This window comes from Colletotrichum abscissum, assembly GCF_030869225.1.
Source record: "Colletotrichum abscissum strain IMI 504890 chromosome Unknown Scaffold_58.1, whole genome shotgun sequence".
Classification (NCBI taxonomy): domain Eukaryota; kingdom Fungi; phylum Ascomycota; class Sordariomycetes; order Glomerellales; family Glomerellaceae; genus Colletotrichum; species Colletotrichum abscissum.
In genome coordinates, this window is record NW_026850501.1 from 238,035 (window position 1) to 253,282 (window position 15,248).

The 15,248-nt window shown below is 53.8% G+C and overlaps 6 protein-coding genes across 6 annotated transcripts; 3 read left to right on the forward strand and 3 right to left on the reverse strand.

The window, feature by feature from the left end:
* Nucleotides 1-386: 386 nt before the first annotated feature.
* On the forward strand, nt 387-2,363 carry CABS01_14858 (uncharacterized protein; the record flags this gene model as incomplete). The annotated part of the gene is made up of 1 exon (XM_060548196.1): nt 387-2,363. One exon carries the CDS (start codon nt 387-389, stop codon nt 2,361-2,363), a length of 1,977 nt encoding a protein of 658 aa, XP_060392960.1.
* A 1,099-nt stretch (nt 2,364-3,462) lies between these two features.
* CABS01_14859 (NADH dehydrogenase) lies at nt 3,463-5,997 on the reverse strand (the record flags this gene model as incomplete). Its single annotated transcript, XM_060548197.1, has 6 exons — nt 3,463-3,580; nt 3,645-5,549; nt 5,620-5,634; nt 5,689-5,740; nt 5,791-5,814; nt 5,883-5,997. 6 exons carry the CDS (start codon nt 5,995-5,997, stop codon nt 3,463-3,465), a joined length of 2,229 nt encoding a protein of 742 aa, XP_060392961.1.
* Nucleotides 5,998-6,703: 706 nt separating this feature from the next.
* Nucleotides 6,704-9,345, reverse strand: CABS01_14860 (uncharacterized protein; the record flags this gene model as incomplete). Its single annotated transcript, XM_060548198.1, has 4 exons — nt 6,704-7,412; nt 8,349-8,870; nt 8,946-9,243; nt 9,330-9,345. The coding sequence occupies 4 exons, from the start codon at nt 9,343-9,345 to the stop codon at nt 6,704-6,706; spliced, it is 1,545 nt and encodes a 514-aa protein (XP_060392962.1).
* Nucleotides 9,346-10,593: 1,248 nt separating this feature from the next.
* CABS01_14861 (RNase3 domain-containing protein) lies at nt 10,594-11,867 on the reverse strand (the record flags this gene model as incomplete). The annotated part of the gene is made up of 2 exons (XM_060548199.1): nt 10,594-11,547; nt 11,601-11,867. 2 exons carry the CDS (start codon nt 11,865-11,867, stop codon nt 10,594-10,596), a joined length of 1,221 nt encoding a protein of 406 aa, XP_060392963.1.
* A 435-nt stretch (nt 11,868-12,302) lies between these two features.
* Nucleotides 12,303-12,768, forward strand: CABS01_14862 (uncharacterized protein; the record flags this gene model as incomplete). The annotated part of the gene is made up of 4 exons (XM_060548200.1): nt 12,303-12,341; nt 12,390-12,595; nt 12,647-12,693; nt 12,749-12,768. 4 exons carry the CDS (start codon nt 12,303-12,305, stop codon nt 12,766-12,768), a joined length of 312 nt encoding a protein of 103 aa, XP_060392964.1.
* Nucleotides 12,769-14,094: 1,326 nt separating this feature from the next.
* On the forward strand, nt 14,095-15,248 carry CABS01_14863 (uncharacterized protein; the record flags this gene model as incomplete). Its single annotated transcript, XM_060548201.1, has 2 exons — nt 14,095-14,214; nt 14,336-15,248. Coding segments are annotated over 2 exons (1,033 nt in total), but the record flags the coding sequence as incomplete, so codon positions are not given.

Genomic DNA, 15,248 nt, shown 5'->3' on the forward strand with positions numbered 1-15,248 from the left:
GGGGACCGGAAGAGGCTTCGAAGTTCGAGAATTTGATAAAGGTATTCGAATTATCTGGATGATTAATTGTCTCCGGAATCGGTGGTTGTTGCCATCGGCGACCGTCGAAGTCGACGCCGAGGTTCTTTCTATCCAGGTGCGCATCTTTGGTTTAGTCAGCGTAGATTTTTTGGGGCATCGCCACTGAAGCTCCGAGAGTCCCTCATCGCCGACTCGGTGCTGCTGACTTACACTACGGATCATCATTACCGAATGACCCCTCCACCACGTTTTTTCTAATCACTTGTCATGTACACTTGCAAATGATACCCCCATTCTCTTCGTGTGAATAGATCTTTTTACGCTTCGTTGTATCTCACACCAAAGTGAACCTCAAATCCGCGTATATGCTCTCAAGACTGCTCTCCCCACGAGCCGTCCCAAGAGCTATCATCAAACCCCCGGCCATCATGGCCGCTCAAATCTCCAACGGCGCAAAGCCGACAGCGACATCCTACCAAGGCCTCCCGATAGGCGAGCTCCCCAAGACATGGACCTACACCTCCTCCCTCCCACCCGACGCAATCTTCCCGACGCCAGCCGACTCCCACAAGACCCCGCGCGACCAAATCGCCCCGCGCGGCGTCCGCAACGCGGCCTTCACCTGGGTCCGCCCCGAGACCACCGAGAACCCGGAGCTCCTCGCGGTGAGCCCGGCCGCGATGCGCGATATCGGAATCAAACAGGGCGACGAGGAGACAGAGGACTTCAAGCAGACCGTCGCGGGGAACAGGTTACACGGCTGGGACGAGGAGAAGCTCGAGGGCGGGTACCCCTGGGCGCAGTGCTACGGAGGTTTCCAGTTCGGGCAGTGGGCAGGACAGCTGGGTGACGGGAGGGCCATTTCACTGTTCGAGACGACGAACCCGGAGACCAAGACCCGGTACGAGCTGCAGCTCAAGGGCGCGGGTATCACCCCGTACTCGCGCTTCGCGGACGGCAAGGCGGTGCTGCGGTCGAGTATCCGCGAATTCGTCGTCTCCGAGGCCCTTCACGCCCTCGGGATCCCTAGCACGCGCGCGCTGTCTCTGACGCTGCTGCCCAACGTCAAGGTCAGGAGAGAGACGGTCGAGCCCGGTGCGATTGTGTTGCGCTTTGCGCAGTCCTGGATCCGGTTGGGAAACTTTGATCTCCCCCGTGCCAGAGGCGACCGCGCCATGCTCCGTACGCTGGCGACCTACGTCGCGGAAGATGTCCTCGGCGGTTGGGGAAAGCTCCCTGGCCGCCTTGAGAACCCCGAGAAGCCCGCCGACTCTTCCCTCCACGAGCCCGCTCGCGGTATCCCGGCAACAGAAATCCAGGGCCCAGACGACTCAGCCGAGAACCGCTTCACCCGTCTCTTCCGTGAAGTCGCCCGCCGCAATGCTCTCACCGTCGCAAAGTGGCAGGCCTACGGCTTCATGAACGGCGTGCTGAACACGGATAACACCTCCATCGCGGGCCTGAGCATCGACTTCGGCCCCTTTGCGTTCATGGATAACTTTGACCCGTCCTACACGCCCAACCACGACGACCACATGCTGCGGTACAGCTACCGCAACCAGCCTACCATCATCTGGTGGAACCTCGTCCGCTTCGGCGAGGCGCTGGGCGAGCTCATCGGCGCAGGGGCCGGCGTGGACGAGGATAAGTTCGTCAACGATGGTGTTGAGGAGAGCGAGTCCGAGGTCCTTGTCGGACGGGCCGAGAAGCTCATCATGCAGGTTGGCGAGGAGTACAAGGCGCTCTTCATGGCCGAGTACAAGCGCCTCATGACGCTGCGCGTTGGTCTGAAGAACTTCAAGGAGAGTGATTTCGATGAACTGTTCAGCGGGCTGCTAGATACCATGGAGACCCACGAGCTGGATTTCAACCACTTCTTCCGACGCCTCAGCTCCGTCAAGCTGACGGATATTGCTACCGAGGACGCCCGCCGCGAGACGGCTGCACGCTTCTTCCACGCAGAGGGCGCGACGGCCGGCAGCGAGGCCAAGGGCCGGTCTGATGTCGGGAGCTGGTTGGACAAGTGGCGCGCTCGCGTCGTCGAGGACTGGGGCGAAGAAGAGGGTCAGGATGCCGAGCGAGAGAAGGCCATGAAGGCCATGAACCCCAACTTTGTGCCGCGTGGCTGGGTGCTCGACGAGATTATCAAGCGGGTTGAGAAGGATGGCGAGAGGGATGTGTTGAGGAGGGTCATGCAGATGGCGCTGCATCCCTTTGAGGAGAGCTGGGACGGTCAGGACATTGACGGTCAGGAGTACAAGGGTGATAAGGTAGAGGAGGAACGGTGGGTTGGAGATGTGCCCAAGTTGAAGAGGGCTATTCAGTGCAGCTGTAGCTCTTAGGGAATCAAGGTCATAGATGTGAGTCTTCAATGAGAATGTCGAGGGCCTAAGATCAAGAAAGGGTGTGTCAAGTGTTGAAGTGCTGCCACTGGTTCATATACGTTCATGATAGCCATCCCCAGACGTTAGAACGATATTTATCTGAATCTTGTTTCGGTAGCCACCATGACTTACAGGTCGAATTGATCAAAGCCACGGAAACGAAGAACTGGGAACTCCAGCAAACATTTCCTCTCATAAGGGAATGGGAAATACCAACTCTATCGTTCTGCGCGATCTGAGGTACTTCCTCCATCGTACCGGTTAATTTGCTTTCTGGAAACGTTCTAAGGTCTCCAGCAACTTCTCATCTCGAAGAAGACCATCTGTTAGAATCTTAATCACATCTTTCAAAAAATCTGTCTTGTTTCCGTTGCTTCGAACACACGTTCGGCCAGTTTGCGATGTGCGGCCAATTCATCCAGAACCCTTGATTCAGTTGTCTTCCGCCGTCGCAGCGCTGCTGATTGATGAATACATACTCCTTGAGATCGTTGGTAGTACGACCCGCGTCGGGGAGCCACAAGATTGTTTTTGTTATTTGCATCACTATGCGTGGTATTGACAAGTACAAAATTTGTATACAGTGTGTGGAGGCTAGGTGCGTAACAAGTAGAGTTGAAAGGTTGTACAATCACCTTCATCATTACCACTGCCTTCAGATTGCCCTCGCCTGCATCTCTCAGGGTGTATTCTCAGGGTGTAATCCCAGAGGATCGACTACCTTGACTATCTACCTCAAGGGGGAAAAAGGGGTTATGATGGCGGCAGTAGTACTGGTAAGAATAGCGGTGATGTTTCATTGAGCGGCAACATTCACTTGACTACCTAGTAGGTCCATAAAACTTCTCTATTAAAGGCGGCCAGTTGGAGATGACATCGATCAGGCATCACGAGACACAAAAGATATGAAGGTATTTACTTTCTTCAACTACCCACCACTCTCTACCCGCGCGTGCTATTATATACAAGCAATGCATCCATCCCAAACAAAGGAACTCTCTTTTCTTCTTCATCTTCGTCCTCCTCCCTCTACGGTCATAGTCGTACAGTCTGTCCCTCATGCTCCGTACGCAATCTGGCCCATTGGCCTGTCCTCCTCCATGCCTGGTGCCATGAAGTTGGTCTTGGGGCTGCCACTGGCCTTAGCCGCCGAGCAGCGGGCCATTGTCGGTGAACTGGATGTACATGTTAGCTATGTCTGACAGAGTTTTCGAAAACGTCTTCACACGGATAACATACCTTCTTGAGATGACGTCTGTGAAGTAGAAGTTCTCGATAACCTTCTTCAAAGGTGTACCGCTGGCCTTGGAGCCCTTGTTCTGGTCAACCAGCTGAACCTTGCTCAATTGCTGCAGAGCGACGGGCTCAACCACATCGTAGGCCGCCAGGGCCGGGCTGATCTCGGCCATTCTGTCACGAAGCTGGGCAACGTCGTTGTAAGGCAGAGGAGCACCGAGGAACTCGCTGATGGCACGGGCAATCTTCCAGTCGGTACGGGAAGCACCGGGCAGGGAGGTGGCGGCACGGGTCATCTGGACACGGCCCTCGGTGTTGATGTAGGTACCAGCCTTCTCGGTGTAGGCAGCACCGGGGAGAACAACGTCGGCAATCTGGGCACCACGGTCACCGTGGTGACCCTGGTAGACGACGAAAGCGTTCTTGGGAATGTCCTTCTCAGAGATCTCATCGGCACCAAGGAGCCAGACGAACTTAGGGGCAGTCTCAGCAACCTCAGTGGAGGGGGTGGTGAAGCCGACCTCGAAAGCACCGGCACGGGAAGCGGCTCTCTGAAGGACGTTGTAACCGTTCCACTCAGGGGTGATGAAGTTGGCGGCGTTCTTGTCGACGAAGGCACCAATGGTCTCGTAGAAGGCCTTGGCGTCAACGTGGTCAGTGACACCAGAGCCAACAACAATCATGGGACGCTTGGCAGCCTGGAGCTTCTTGCCGAAGGGGCCGGCAAGAGCCTGCTTCAGGGCAGCGTGGTCGAGGCCAAGGTGCTCAAACTCGAAGGTTGAGTCCCAGGTCTCGCCAACGACACCAATCTCGAGGTCAGAGCGAAGCCATTGCTTGCGGATACGAGCGTTGAGAACAGCGGCCTCGTGGCGGGGGTTGCTTCCGACGATGAGGATGGCATCAGCCTCCTCAATACCGTAGATCCTGGAGTTGAACAAGTAGTTGGAGCGAACGTCGATACCGTGGGCGACGGGCTTGCTTCCGTTGGGCATGTCGAGGGCCAAGTTCTCGGAGCCGAGCTTGTTGGCCAGGTCCTTCATGGCAACCAGGGACTCAACCTCGGTCAGCTCACCGGCGATAACCTTGAACTCGTTGCCCTTGGGTTGGATGTGGTGGTAGGCGTTGGCGACCTCCATGAGGGCCTGCTCCCAGTCGGCGGGCTCGAACTTGCCCTCACGGCGGATCAAAGGCATGGTCAATCTCTGGGTCTTCAATCCGTCGCAGGCGAAACGAGTCTTGTCGTTAATCCATTCTTCGTTGACGTCGTCGTTGAGTCTGGGGAGGATACGCATAACCTCAAGGCCACGGGAGTCGACACGGATGTTGGATCCCAAGCCGTCAAGGACATCGATGGACTCGGAGTGCTTCAGTTCCCAAGGTCTCGCGCGGAAAGCGTAAGGCTTCGAGGTAAGAGCACCAACAGGGCACAGGTCGATAACATTGCCGGAAAGTTCGGAGTCGAGGTTCTTCTCAAGGTAGGTACCGATCTGGATGTCGTTGCCACGTCCGAAAGAGCCCATCTCGGGGGCACCGGCAATATCGTTGGAGAAACGCACACATCTGGTGCAGTGGATACATCTGTTCATGGAGGTCTTGATGAGAGGGCCGATATTCTTGTCTTCAACGGCACGCTTGCCGCCGATTTCGTGGAAGCGGCCACGGTCGCCACCGTATCGCATCGACTGGTCCTGGAGATCACACTCACCACCCTGGTCGCAGATAGGGCAGTCCAGAGGATGGTTGGCGAGGAGGAACTCCATGACACCCTCGCGGGCCTTGTGTGTGATGGGAGAGTTGGTCTTGACGACCATACCGGGCTGGACGGGCCATGCGCAGGAGGCTACGGGCTTCGGTGCACGCTCGACTTCGACCAAGCACATACGGCAGTTACCGGCAATCGCAAGCTTTCTGTTGTATTTGTCAGTCGGGGGGTCATCCCTCGCAGCGGTCATCGATTCGATCGAAAAGGGTGTCGTACTCATGGTAGCAATATCTGTAGAGAAGTTAGTTAATGCCATACGAATTGTTTATTGACGGCTGGACAAACCTGGGAATTGTGACGCCTGCCTTTTCGCAAGCTTGAATCAGGGCGGAGCCGGCTAGAAGATCGTGAGTAGGAATCCTCGGACACGGCCACATTGTAGCTCACCTTCGACCGACACCTTCTTTCCGTCTAAAGATCTCGTCAGCAACCTCGATAGAAACCAATTGAGCCCCTCGCGAGGGCGGGTTCGTCCTTACCAACAGTCAGTTCGACTTCGGCATTCCTGCGAGCTGTTGTAGCAAAAGTTCGCGAGGCATTGGCGGCCTGCTTGCCAGTCCGCCAAGCCGAACGTGCTAATGAATGCCGCAGCATCGTATCGCCTTGACGGATTGAGAATCTGACGAAACGGGGGAGGGCGTTTGGGTGAGAGGCGGATTGATATTCAATCGTTGACGTCGGGAGGGAACTGCTCTTCTGTCCCGGACCATGGGGATTTGGTGGCGCTAGTGCGTAAATCGCGATTAATTTACATCAACCGTGATTGGTCGACCATCCCGGGAGCTTACTTATCGCCTGAGGCACCAAGAAATCCCTCTGAGCACCATTTAGTCTGCGGAAAATTTTGTCGCAGAGCGCCTCTTTCTCTTTTTCCTCTTCACTTTAAATTGTATGGACACTTATCGTAGGTGAGCTTGAGCTTCGCAAGATGCTTGATCGAGCCTTCCTCTATCTAGTGTACCTAGATAAAGCTTTTTGACGCCGTTTATGGAAGCATGGGAGAATTCTTCAATGACCGCTGCCTCTTACCGCCGGTCGTTACATATCATGATGACGATGAGACTCATATGCAGATAGTATGTGTGGTTTTACTAATATCTCGTGACGTGTATGTACACTACTTATGTACACGAACCGCGTGGCGGGTGTGTCGCCGTCACACGCCGGATACATCCTTATGGCAGCGATTTGGTCGGTCGGCAATCCTCCTCAGACCTCTGGCTGTCTTGCATGTCCTGAGTTCCTGTTGTCTTCCTCACGCACATTGGCCAACTGCTACTCAAGCTACCTCTTGTCGCTTCTAGCTCCGAGCAGGCTCATCCCCCTGCCCTTGGTCGGCAGACGATGCCTTGAGTGCAGCGTTCAACATCTCTTGATAGGGCTCTTTGAGCTCTTGGGCGTGGTTGTGGTATCCGTGCAGTTGACCCACGGCTTGGCCAGCATTGTAAAGAGACCATTGAAGTGCTGATGGCCTGGGAGGCATCACTTGCGGAGTCTCGGGAGGCTTGTACGTGGACAAGTGCCGGTCGTTATAATCGGCGCCGGGCGGTATCGGGGCGTGGACTGACTCCATGATGAGAGCTTCCTCGCCTTGCATGAGGCCCGCGGGCGTCTCAATGAAGCCTTTTTCCGCTTCTTCTTGTTTCGCAACCTGTAAGATTCGCTTGTGCTCTCTCTCATAAACAAAGACAAGGTTCTGCTCGACGGCGGCTGTGTGTTTTTCGAGATTCTCTTGGCAGAGCTTGATGCGCTCAATCTCGGTACGCGGAGCGTCGTAGGGATCGAAGAGGCTCTCTTCTAAAGGAACGAACATCGCCAGAGCCGGCACGGCTTGTGGGATATTTTCCTCCTCCTCCATGGTATAATCAGCAGAGGCCCCTGCCTTTCCAAGTCTCGTCGACTGATCACTTGTGGCTTGCATCTTGCCCACGAGTCCGTCGCTATTATCGAAATCCGAGTGCCAGTCTGATTCTTGGCCGCATCTCAGGTAGAAATCGCAGTGTCGCGACCTAATTGAATTGAGTGATATGATGGAGTGTGTAGGACGAAAGTTTGAGGTTGTGCTTCGGGGGAAGGTGGGACTAAAACTGTGAAGGTAAGCTGAGGTCCCACGCCTGTGATCGCAGTCTCAAGGTGGCTCCAAACTTACACCCCGGTCCTACTAATTTTTGGGATTGACTCGAATCTCAATGGGCACACATGAACAAGATATGTTCAAGTTTCGTTGCAGAGGCCCTGTTAGCATCGCTTGTTTGCTTGTTTCTCACTTTGAAGTGAAGTCGTTGAAGTTTCCTCAACTTCGCTGGTGTACTAAGTGAAAAGTTCAGTGCGAGTCTGAGCAGGTAAATGCGGCGGCATAGGTACGAGAGTGAAACGCTGAATTTTTGAAATTTTTGAATTTGTAACTATTTGCTATTGGATATCACATTTATATGATCCGCCCGGTCCTAGCTCTGGACATTCCATGAATATGTAGGTTGTTCAGTCCGTTCGGTTCCTGCCTCGTGACCCCGAAGACTTGGCCAACTGCTGCATTTGGCTCAGCATGTGTGGTTGCTTTCCCATATGATGGCTTTCTTTGTGATGTCCTTTGGGGGATACTTCGGATTGGCTGCCCGTCTCCAAGAGGGGATTTCTTCATCGTCGCTATCCAGACTGTTCCCTTGATAAGATCATTCCGTGTTCTATCAAAGGGGCATAGACGTTCGGGCCGTCATGGGAGCATTCGCCACTACTCCAAGACTGACTTCAAAGCGTCATTGCTGTCGAAGAAGCCTCTCAAGCGGAGCGAAGGGTATAGAACACACTAAACAGATCGGTGTCGCTACAAGCAGCAAGTAGCAATGCTGTCGATCGAGTCAATGCTATATCAGCCTGAAGGCTTCGCCTTCTCTTGCTGCCAGCGGGAGAATTGTCATCTGGCCGGTAAGACGTTCCTCACGTACTCCCGCATCAATTTCACCCCTGCCCGGACCAAGTCTTCCAGTCGCCGGTCCTTCCGCTTGCGCATCCACAGTAGGATGAAGGCTAGCAGCACCATATCGATGGCTAGATGTTTCATGATAACCCATGTAAACCATCGTAGCCAGGCTGGGAAGCTTCGTGACTTTTTGGACTTCCACTCTCTGCCTGTTGTTATTTGCTCTCGTAATGCCGCGACCTCGGCGGACAGCTTCTCGAGTGCGCGCTCCACGCTGCGGGACCAGTTACTGCTAGGCACGAGCGCGCCCCCTTCGTCATCGTCGTCGTAACCTATCCTTCCATCTGAGTTCCTTTCTGCCGCATCGTCCTCGCTCATGGGGCTGAGAACCTTCAGGGGGCCTTCGGATCCGGTCAGGGGTGGCTGGAACTGTCGTAATTCACCGGTGTAACCTGTGCCTTTCGGTGAGGAGTCGGTCGAGCTGGGGCTATTGTTCTTGATCTGATTCCATACGAACTCGAGTTCCGAGACTAGTTCTTTTGCGTCTCTGTGGTGACGAGTCAGTGGGCTGCGATGCGCAAAGAGCGGTTCCAGTGACAGTAGGGTAGGTATGCGGGCTTACGGTGTTGTCGCATATTTGTGCATCGTCTCGATCAATGCCTCGATATATCTCCTCTTCGCCTCCGTCCGGCTCAGACCTTTCTGGAGGTTCCATGCATCCCACTTGTCTTTCTCGCGTTGAAGCTCGTCGGCTGGCATGCCGGAAGCCGAGGTCGGCCGCTCCATGACGCCATCGACATCCCCCTCCATCGCTTGCTTGTAAAGGCCATAGAGTCGAAGTCTGTCGGACGGCGGGGGACGCGATGCCCCCGTTTTGGGGATTTTCTTGACCGTATTTAAAGCATGGACGAACACGCGATCTATAGAGAGAAGGCATAATCGCATAATTAGCCGGGGAATTGCTCTATCCACAACGGGCGCAGAGTAAGGTTCTGCTTGCACTCACCCACGGAGTCAGCCATCTAGAAAGCCGTTTCTCGAGGCGACCGGACCGACGTGATTAGTTGGCAAAGGGAGGGAAGACGCGTTCGTTTAATGGGGGTATATCCGAGGTGTTCTGGGCGTCGGGGTTGGGTTCGGCTCAACAACACCAGGCGAAGATAGCAACTCAGATAACCTAGTTCCGCAAATCACCTGGACGTGCCGGTAGAGCGAGGTACCTTGGCAGCCGGAACTGAAACGGAATGGGGGAGCAACAGGTGCTGGGAAGAGGAGACAGTTAGAGATCCAGCACGCTGACATGCATTATGTGAGAGCTTCGCCATGAGACTCTTTCACTTCGTCGTCCAAAGAGAAAGAAGGGATCTGGTGGGTAGCAAGAGAGTAGCGGCGGCGATGGCGGGTGCTGGCATTGAGGCAAAGGTATTTCGGTACCGGCAATCAGCTGTCTCTAAATTGGGCCCTGGGGAGGGCCACTGGGGTTCGCGCCGATGTTAGCAGCATCGGAAGGGGTGGGCGATTTCCGGTAAATTCTGTTTGCCTCGGCCGCGGGTCACGCAACGCAATGCAGACGCAGCGAAGCCCGCGCAACCAACTACGACCCCAACCCAGCAGCAGCATCTGGGGGAGTTTAGAGTGGACGCGGGACCTGGGTGCGCGGGCCTGACGCGGGCTTGTCAGGGGTTTGTGCTTCTCCGAGATCCCGACTAGCAATTTACTCCCTTCATCCCCGCGTCTTTTGTCCCTTGTGAGTGTGATTGAAGCTAGGTACCGGTAGCCTGCGGCATCTGCTTGTCGGCCGAGAGAGACATGTAGGCACGTGAAATGCGGGCAACCTTGGATGTGCGAGATGTCCCATTGTCTTTTATTTTATTTTCGTCCTCAATTTAGAGTTCCGTCAATTGAGACTTCAGTATGTATGAGTTCTGAGCTGATATTGAGCCGAGGCCTATGGGTCCCAGTATAGCGGCTACGGAGGTCCATCGTTGTTCGGCATTGGGCAGCTATCTGTTTACTCATCTCGGCTCCTAGGTTGAGCACCCACGCGATTTGTATGGTTAACACTTCAGCGAACGTCCGAGTCGAGTTCATCTGGTATTTTTGATGTGCTCTATCGACCATCCTAATAACTCTTCCCAGCTATGTACTTTATGGCGTTAGCTTTTCGAGTAATTTCGTCACTCGGAGACTCAAATTTCTTTGTAGATGGTTATTGCTTCAATTGAAACTAGTATCATGGGTATAGTGCAACCGCCTCACTCTGACCTCGCCTATTTCTCCCCAAGAGCTGCCAGAAAAGCCTTCTTCTTATCCTGATACACCTTCAACAATTTCTTATTGTTAAGCGCCACTTGCGCTGCCTTTTGGCCCGCCTCCTTCTTATTCAAGTCGCTACCGGTTCCAAGGAGCTTATTTTTCTCGCCCCATCCGTCAAGGTACACTCCGACGCTGAAGAGGGCCAGCTTCTTGTTGTACTTGTCTTTCTTGTTCGCATTGGGTAAGTCTTCGTAGCGGATGGTGATGCCGTTCGCACCAATAGCCTGACTGAGAAGGACCTTCGGAGGCAGACTAGACTCTTCTGTCACCGTCGCGCCAAGTTCCTTGACTGTCTGCAACCCGGGCGTCTTAGCAACCGACCTGATCTGGTCCTTGATAGTCGATGCCCATAGTGTCCTGAGCCACTCTGCAACTCGAGCGAGACCGTTGATGGGATCGGAAAGAACCACAGCAGCGACGTATGCTTCAAACAAATCACCGCGAACCTTTTTGATTTCATGTGGTTTTGCCACAGCCGGCTGGGTACCTCTGGGCTTGAACTCGGACGGCAGATTCGCTCTTTCGAACAGTCCGTAGTGTGTTGAGTACTCTCCCAGGTTGGCATTACGAATCAGAAGCTCTCGGATCTGCGAGCACTGGCCCGTTGACATCCCTCCGAAAGTTTGGAAAATGAGGGAAGATGAGATCAGTTCGACATAGGCGTCTCCAAGCCACTCAAGGCGGTCGTAACTCAAATCTGATTTGTGCTTGGCCACGCCAACATGGGTGAAGGCCGCCAACTCTAGGACAGGATTCGTGATTTTTGGCAGAGGCGGCATTGTCTTCGGAATATCGGCTGGCGTCCATGGCTTGACCAAGATGAAAGACGGTATTGGCGGTCCTGAGACCACTGGGCTTTGCCTCGGTGTCAATGGGGATTGGCCCTTCTCGTGGGATGCATTCTTCCCCTATTAAGTCAGCAAAAAGTTGACAACGTATGAAACGAAGCTAATGTCCTTACCTCATTCTCGTCAATCTCACCGCTTTCGAGGGCTTCTGTTTTTCCTTCACTAGCCAACTGCTCAAAAGATGGCAACAACACCTTGCTAAGCTGCCGGATTTTTTGCAAGTCTTCGCGATGGACAGAAGATCTTGTCTTGGCCCGGGTCAGTGCCTGGAGACATTTGATGAGGTCATCGCCGTGATCGAGAAGCAAGTCTATTGCCTCGCTTTCGGCATGCCTTCGCTTGCTCGGTGGTAGCATCCCTGAACTCGAGCGCTTGCTCATTTTGATTCTCCCTCGAGGCAAACAGATTGCAAATTCTGGTCGAACGATACCACAAAGTTTCGTGGTTGATGTTGTAAAATTGAAAAAAATTGAAATGTGGTCGATAGGAATGAGAGTATTTCGTCGCAATGTCGAAACTTCCGTCTTATTCACCAGTGAGCATCTCAAGAAGCAACAAAAATTAAGTCCAGGCTTGGGTGGAGCTCACTGTGCTTTCGCTGCAGGGATCAAGTCCGTTAGCCTGGGATGTGACAAGGATATGGGTACGTACCGAGTATTACCGGCCAATCGATGATCCCAAGACCGCAACCAATTGGAGTGCGCAGCTCTCATTTTGCGGGTCCAATTCAGGACTCAGGTTCGCTCAAGCTAAGGTTGTTCGACTTCGCGACAATTTCTGGCTGGTCTGATAGAGCTCTATCAAGACCTACAAAGATGAGTGTCCCACGCGCGAGGTTGTTGGACCTCATGAAGGTAATTCCGCGATTCTCTGACCTGTCTGGTTTTTGCTAACCTCTAAAGGCCCAATGCGAAGTCTTTGCGACAGTATTTAACCCGGAGGGAGTGAGGACGGGCAACAAGATCCTGCGCCAGCGATTGAAGGGACCTGCTATCGCCGACTACTACCCACGCAAGGTTGCGACCGTCAAGGATGTGCAGAGGGAGTTTGGTCCTCATGTCACAACTCTAGACTTGGAAGAGATGGACCGCTTGGAACACATTGCCGGGTACGTCATGGGCTGAAGGGGGCGAAGGAGCTATTGCTAACGCCTAGACAGACTGAAGGCCAGAGGAAAGAGCGCGCCGAAAAAGAAGAAGACGAAGAGTAAGTCATCTCGTTTGTTGCCTCCAATTGGATGGTTACGCTGACCGTTCTACAGCCGAGCCCAAGAAGCGATAGACGTCGACCACGAGATCGATTGTACGATACGATGTGCATTCATAGAGCGATCCCCCGGAATCTTGCGCGCCAGGACACTCTCCACATATAGAGAGCGGCGAGAATTGGGGCAGTACAGTCGCCGACCGAGGCAGCCCATGTGGCTCTGTCACAGTATGCGGATGTCTAGGGACCCTCAGGCACAGGCACGGTATGAAAATACCGGGGATCACGGCTTCAGCGGGTCATGGGGAGGATGTCCATTAACATGGAGGGCAGCCAGTGTACAAATACCATGGAGGATATCAGAGTCAAAAAATCATAAGTCTCTCCGAGAGACAGCCTTGTTTCATGTTTCAAATGACAACTCCCGTTTTATTGAATCCCAGCTAAATGATTGCCTTGGTCGGTAGGTGCTGAACGCCACTGCGTGCTACACGGAGCTATTCGCAAGTAAAGACACACAGCACTTCCTACTTCTCCAGTGTTAGGAACAACCCCGTCTGATCTCTGCGCTGGATCTGTGGATCTTCGTCCTACTGCTCTTGGCATATCTGGACAAGCAAAGAAGTGCCATCGCAAAAGCTGAGTCTTTTCAAAGGGCTGATGAACAGATTTGGGCAAGGCAGCAGGGGCGGTATGCTTTCTCTTCAAGTTGAATGTCATCTGGTGGTTAGACAACGCTATGGTAGGCAGTGGTGAATAATCAGAGGCCGGCTAGTCAGGCCCTCCTCCTTCAGGTGGAATATGGGGCGGGTCGACAGGTCTTCACATGTAGAAAGACTTGTACGGTACCTGCATAAACAAGTTGAACTTCCTCGTCCAAATCAGGAAGACCGTGCTAAATCTCAGCCGAGTCGCGAACTCCTTCCGACTTCAACACCCTCAACAACAACCCTTCCCTCGCCAGGCCAAGCAGCAGCCCATCATTCCTCCTTCAACTCGGAACCAACTTCACGATCTTGACGCTTTCGGATTATTCTGTCCTGGCCCGCAGCAGCTTCGATTAGGCCCTTCGTACGCCTTACTTCCAAAAAGGTGCCTGTGCTGCCCGGGACTGCCTCCTTCCCAACACCAACTCGAGCTCCTTCCTCGTTCCTACCTCACCTTCCCGTCCCCCATTCTCTCCCCATTCCCACCACAAAAAGCTTTCCTCACCTTTCCCCTCCACAATTCCTCCACAAACAAACCTCTCCCTCCACTGCAGAGAAGATCTTCATCAGCACTCTTCTTTGTGTCTCCCTCCCAAATAATCTTTCTCAACTTGTCTGCCACCTTACGGCATTACCTCTGTTTCTATCTTCTGCAAAGCATTGACCCTCTAAGAAGAGATTGTCCGACGTCACGATGTCTACACCTCCCTCCGCGGGTCTCACACCCAAGACCCCCAAGCGAAGCTCTCCTCCGGCTTTGAAGCCTCATCACGAAGAGGAAAACATCCAGCCTTCCATCGAGTCAGCTGCCTCGGTAAGTACAATTCTTTTCTCACCGCTGTCTTGAAGGTCTATCATTTTTTCTGCCCTTGGCCACTGCCGTACAACACAAGTTCTTCGAACAAGATAGAGGCTCGGGCTAACAAAAATCAAAGGGTCTCCCTGCCTTCAAGCAGAAGCAAACCATTGCAACTCTTGCTACGTCCAAACTTGCCAATCAGAATGTTCTCAAGGTTGGTTCTTCCTCCCGCAATCTGCCGCTTCGCTCACAGCGGCGACAGAAGAAGACCAATCAGGACACGATTGCTGGCACGAACCCTATGGATATGCTCCTTGCCAAGCTGTCTGAGCAGCAAGCTGCCCTCGATCAACAGAACGAGGCTTTGAAGAACTCTGATGAGAACAGCTTGTACTCCCGTCACTTCGACAAGGCTTCTTCGACGACGAACTCGGTCCCTATCACTCCTGCCACGGACTCGTTCCCCACGACTGCGCCCACGAGTCGCCCAACCAGTGCCGCTCTAAAGGAGACTAACGGCAACGTGGACGAGCTCCTTCGACTGAAGATGGAGCTTGCCCGAGCGCAGAACAAAATCTCTCGCCTTGATCACGAACTGGCCCAGTCGCGCTCGGTCAAGCAAGAAGAAGACATCGCTCCGGCTCCGCCTGCGGCTCGTTCGGGGGCATTCGGAGCTGAGAACGCCTGGCCTACCGACGACAACTCCTCGGATATCGGCGCCCCTTTCATCAACAGCTACAGTCGTCCCCGCCATTGGAGCAACAATAGAGCTCCTCTCTCCTTTGATGCGGCTGCTCCTATTTCCGACTCTGGTGGTGACTGGTATGGTGGCGGACGTGGCGGCTTCAACCAGGGCTATATGGGTCCCGCTGGTCCGTACTCTATGGCGGATGGTTTTCGCAATGATCGTATGAGCCATGAACCCGAGATGTACTCTCGGCCCCCTAGCAGTCGCCGAAACAACCGGTTCGACAACAGCCGCTGGCCGTCTCCTCAGCCATACGGAGGAACCAACTTTGGACATAACTATGGCGGCTTCACTCCCTCTC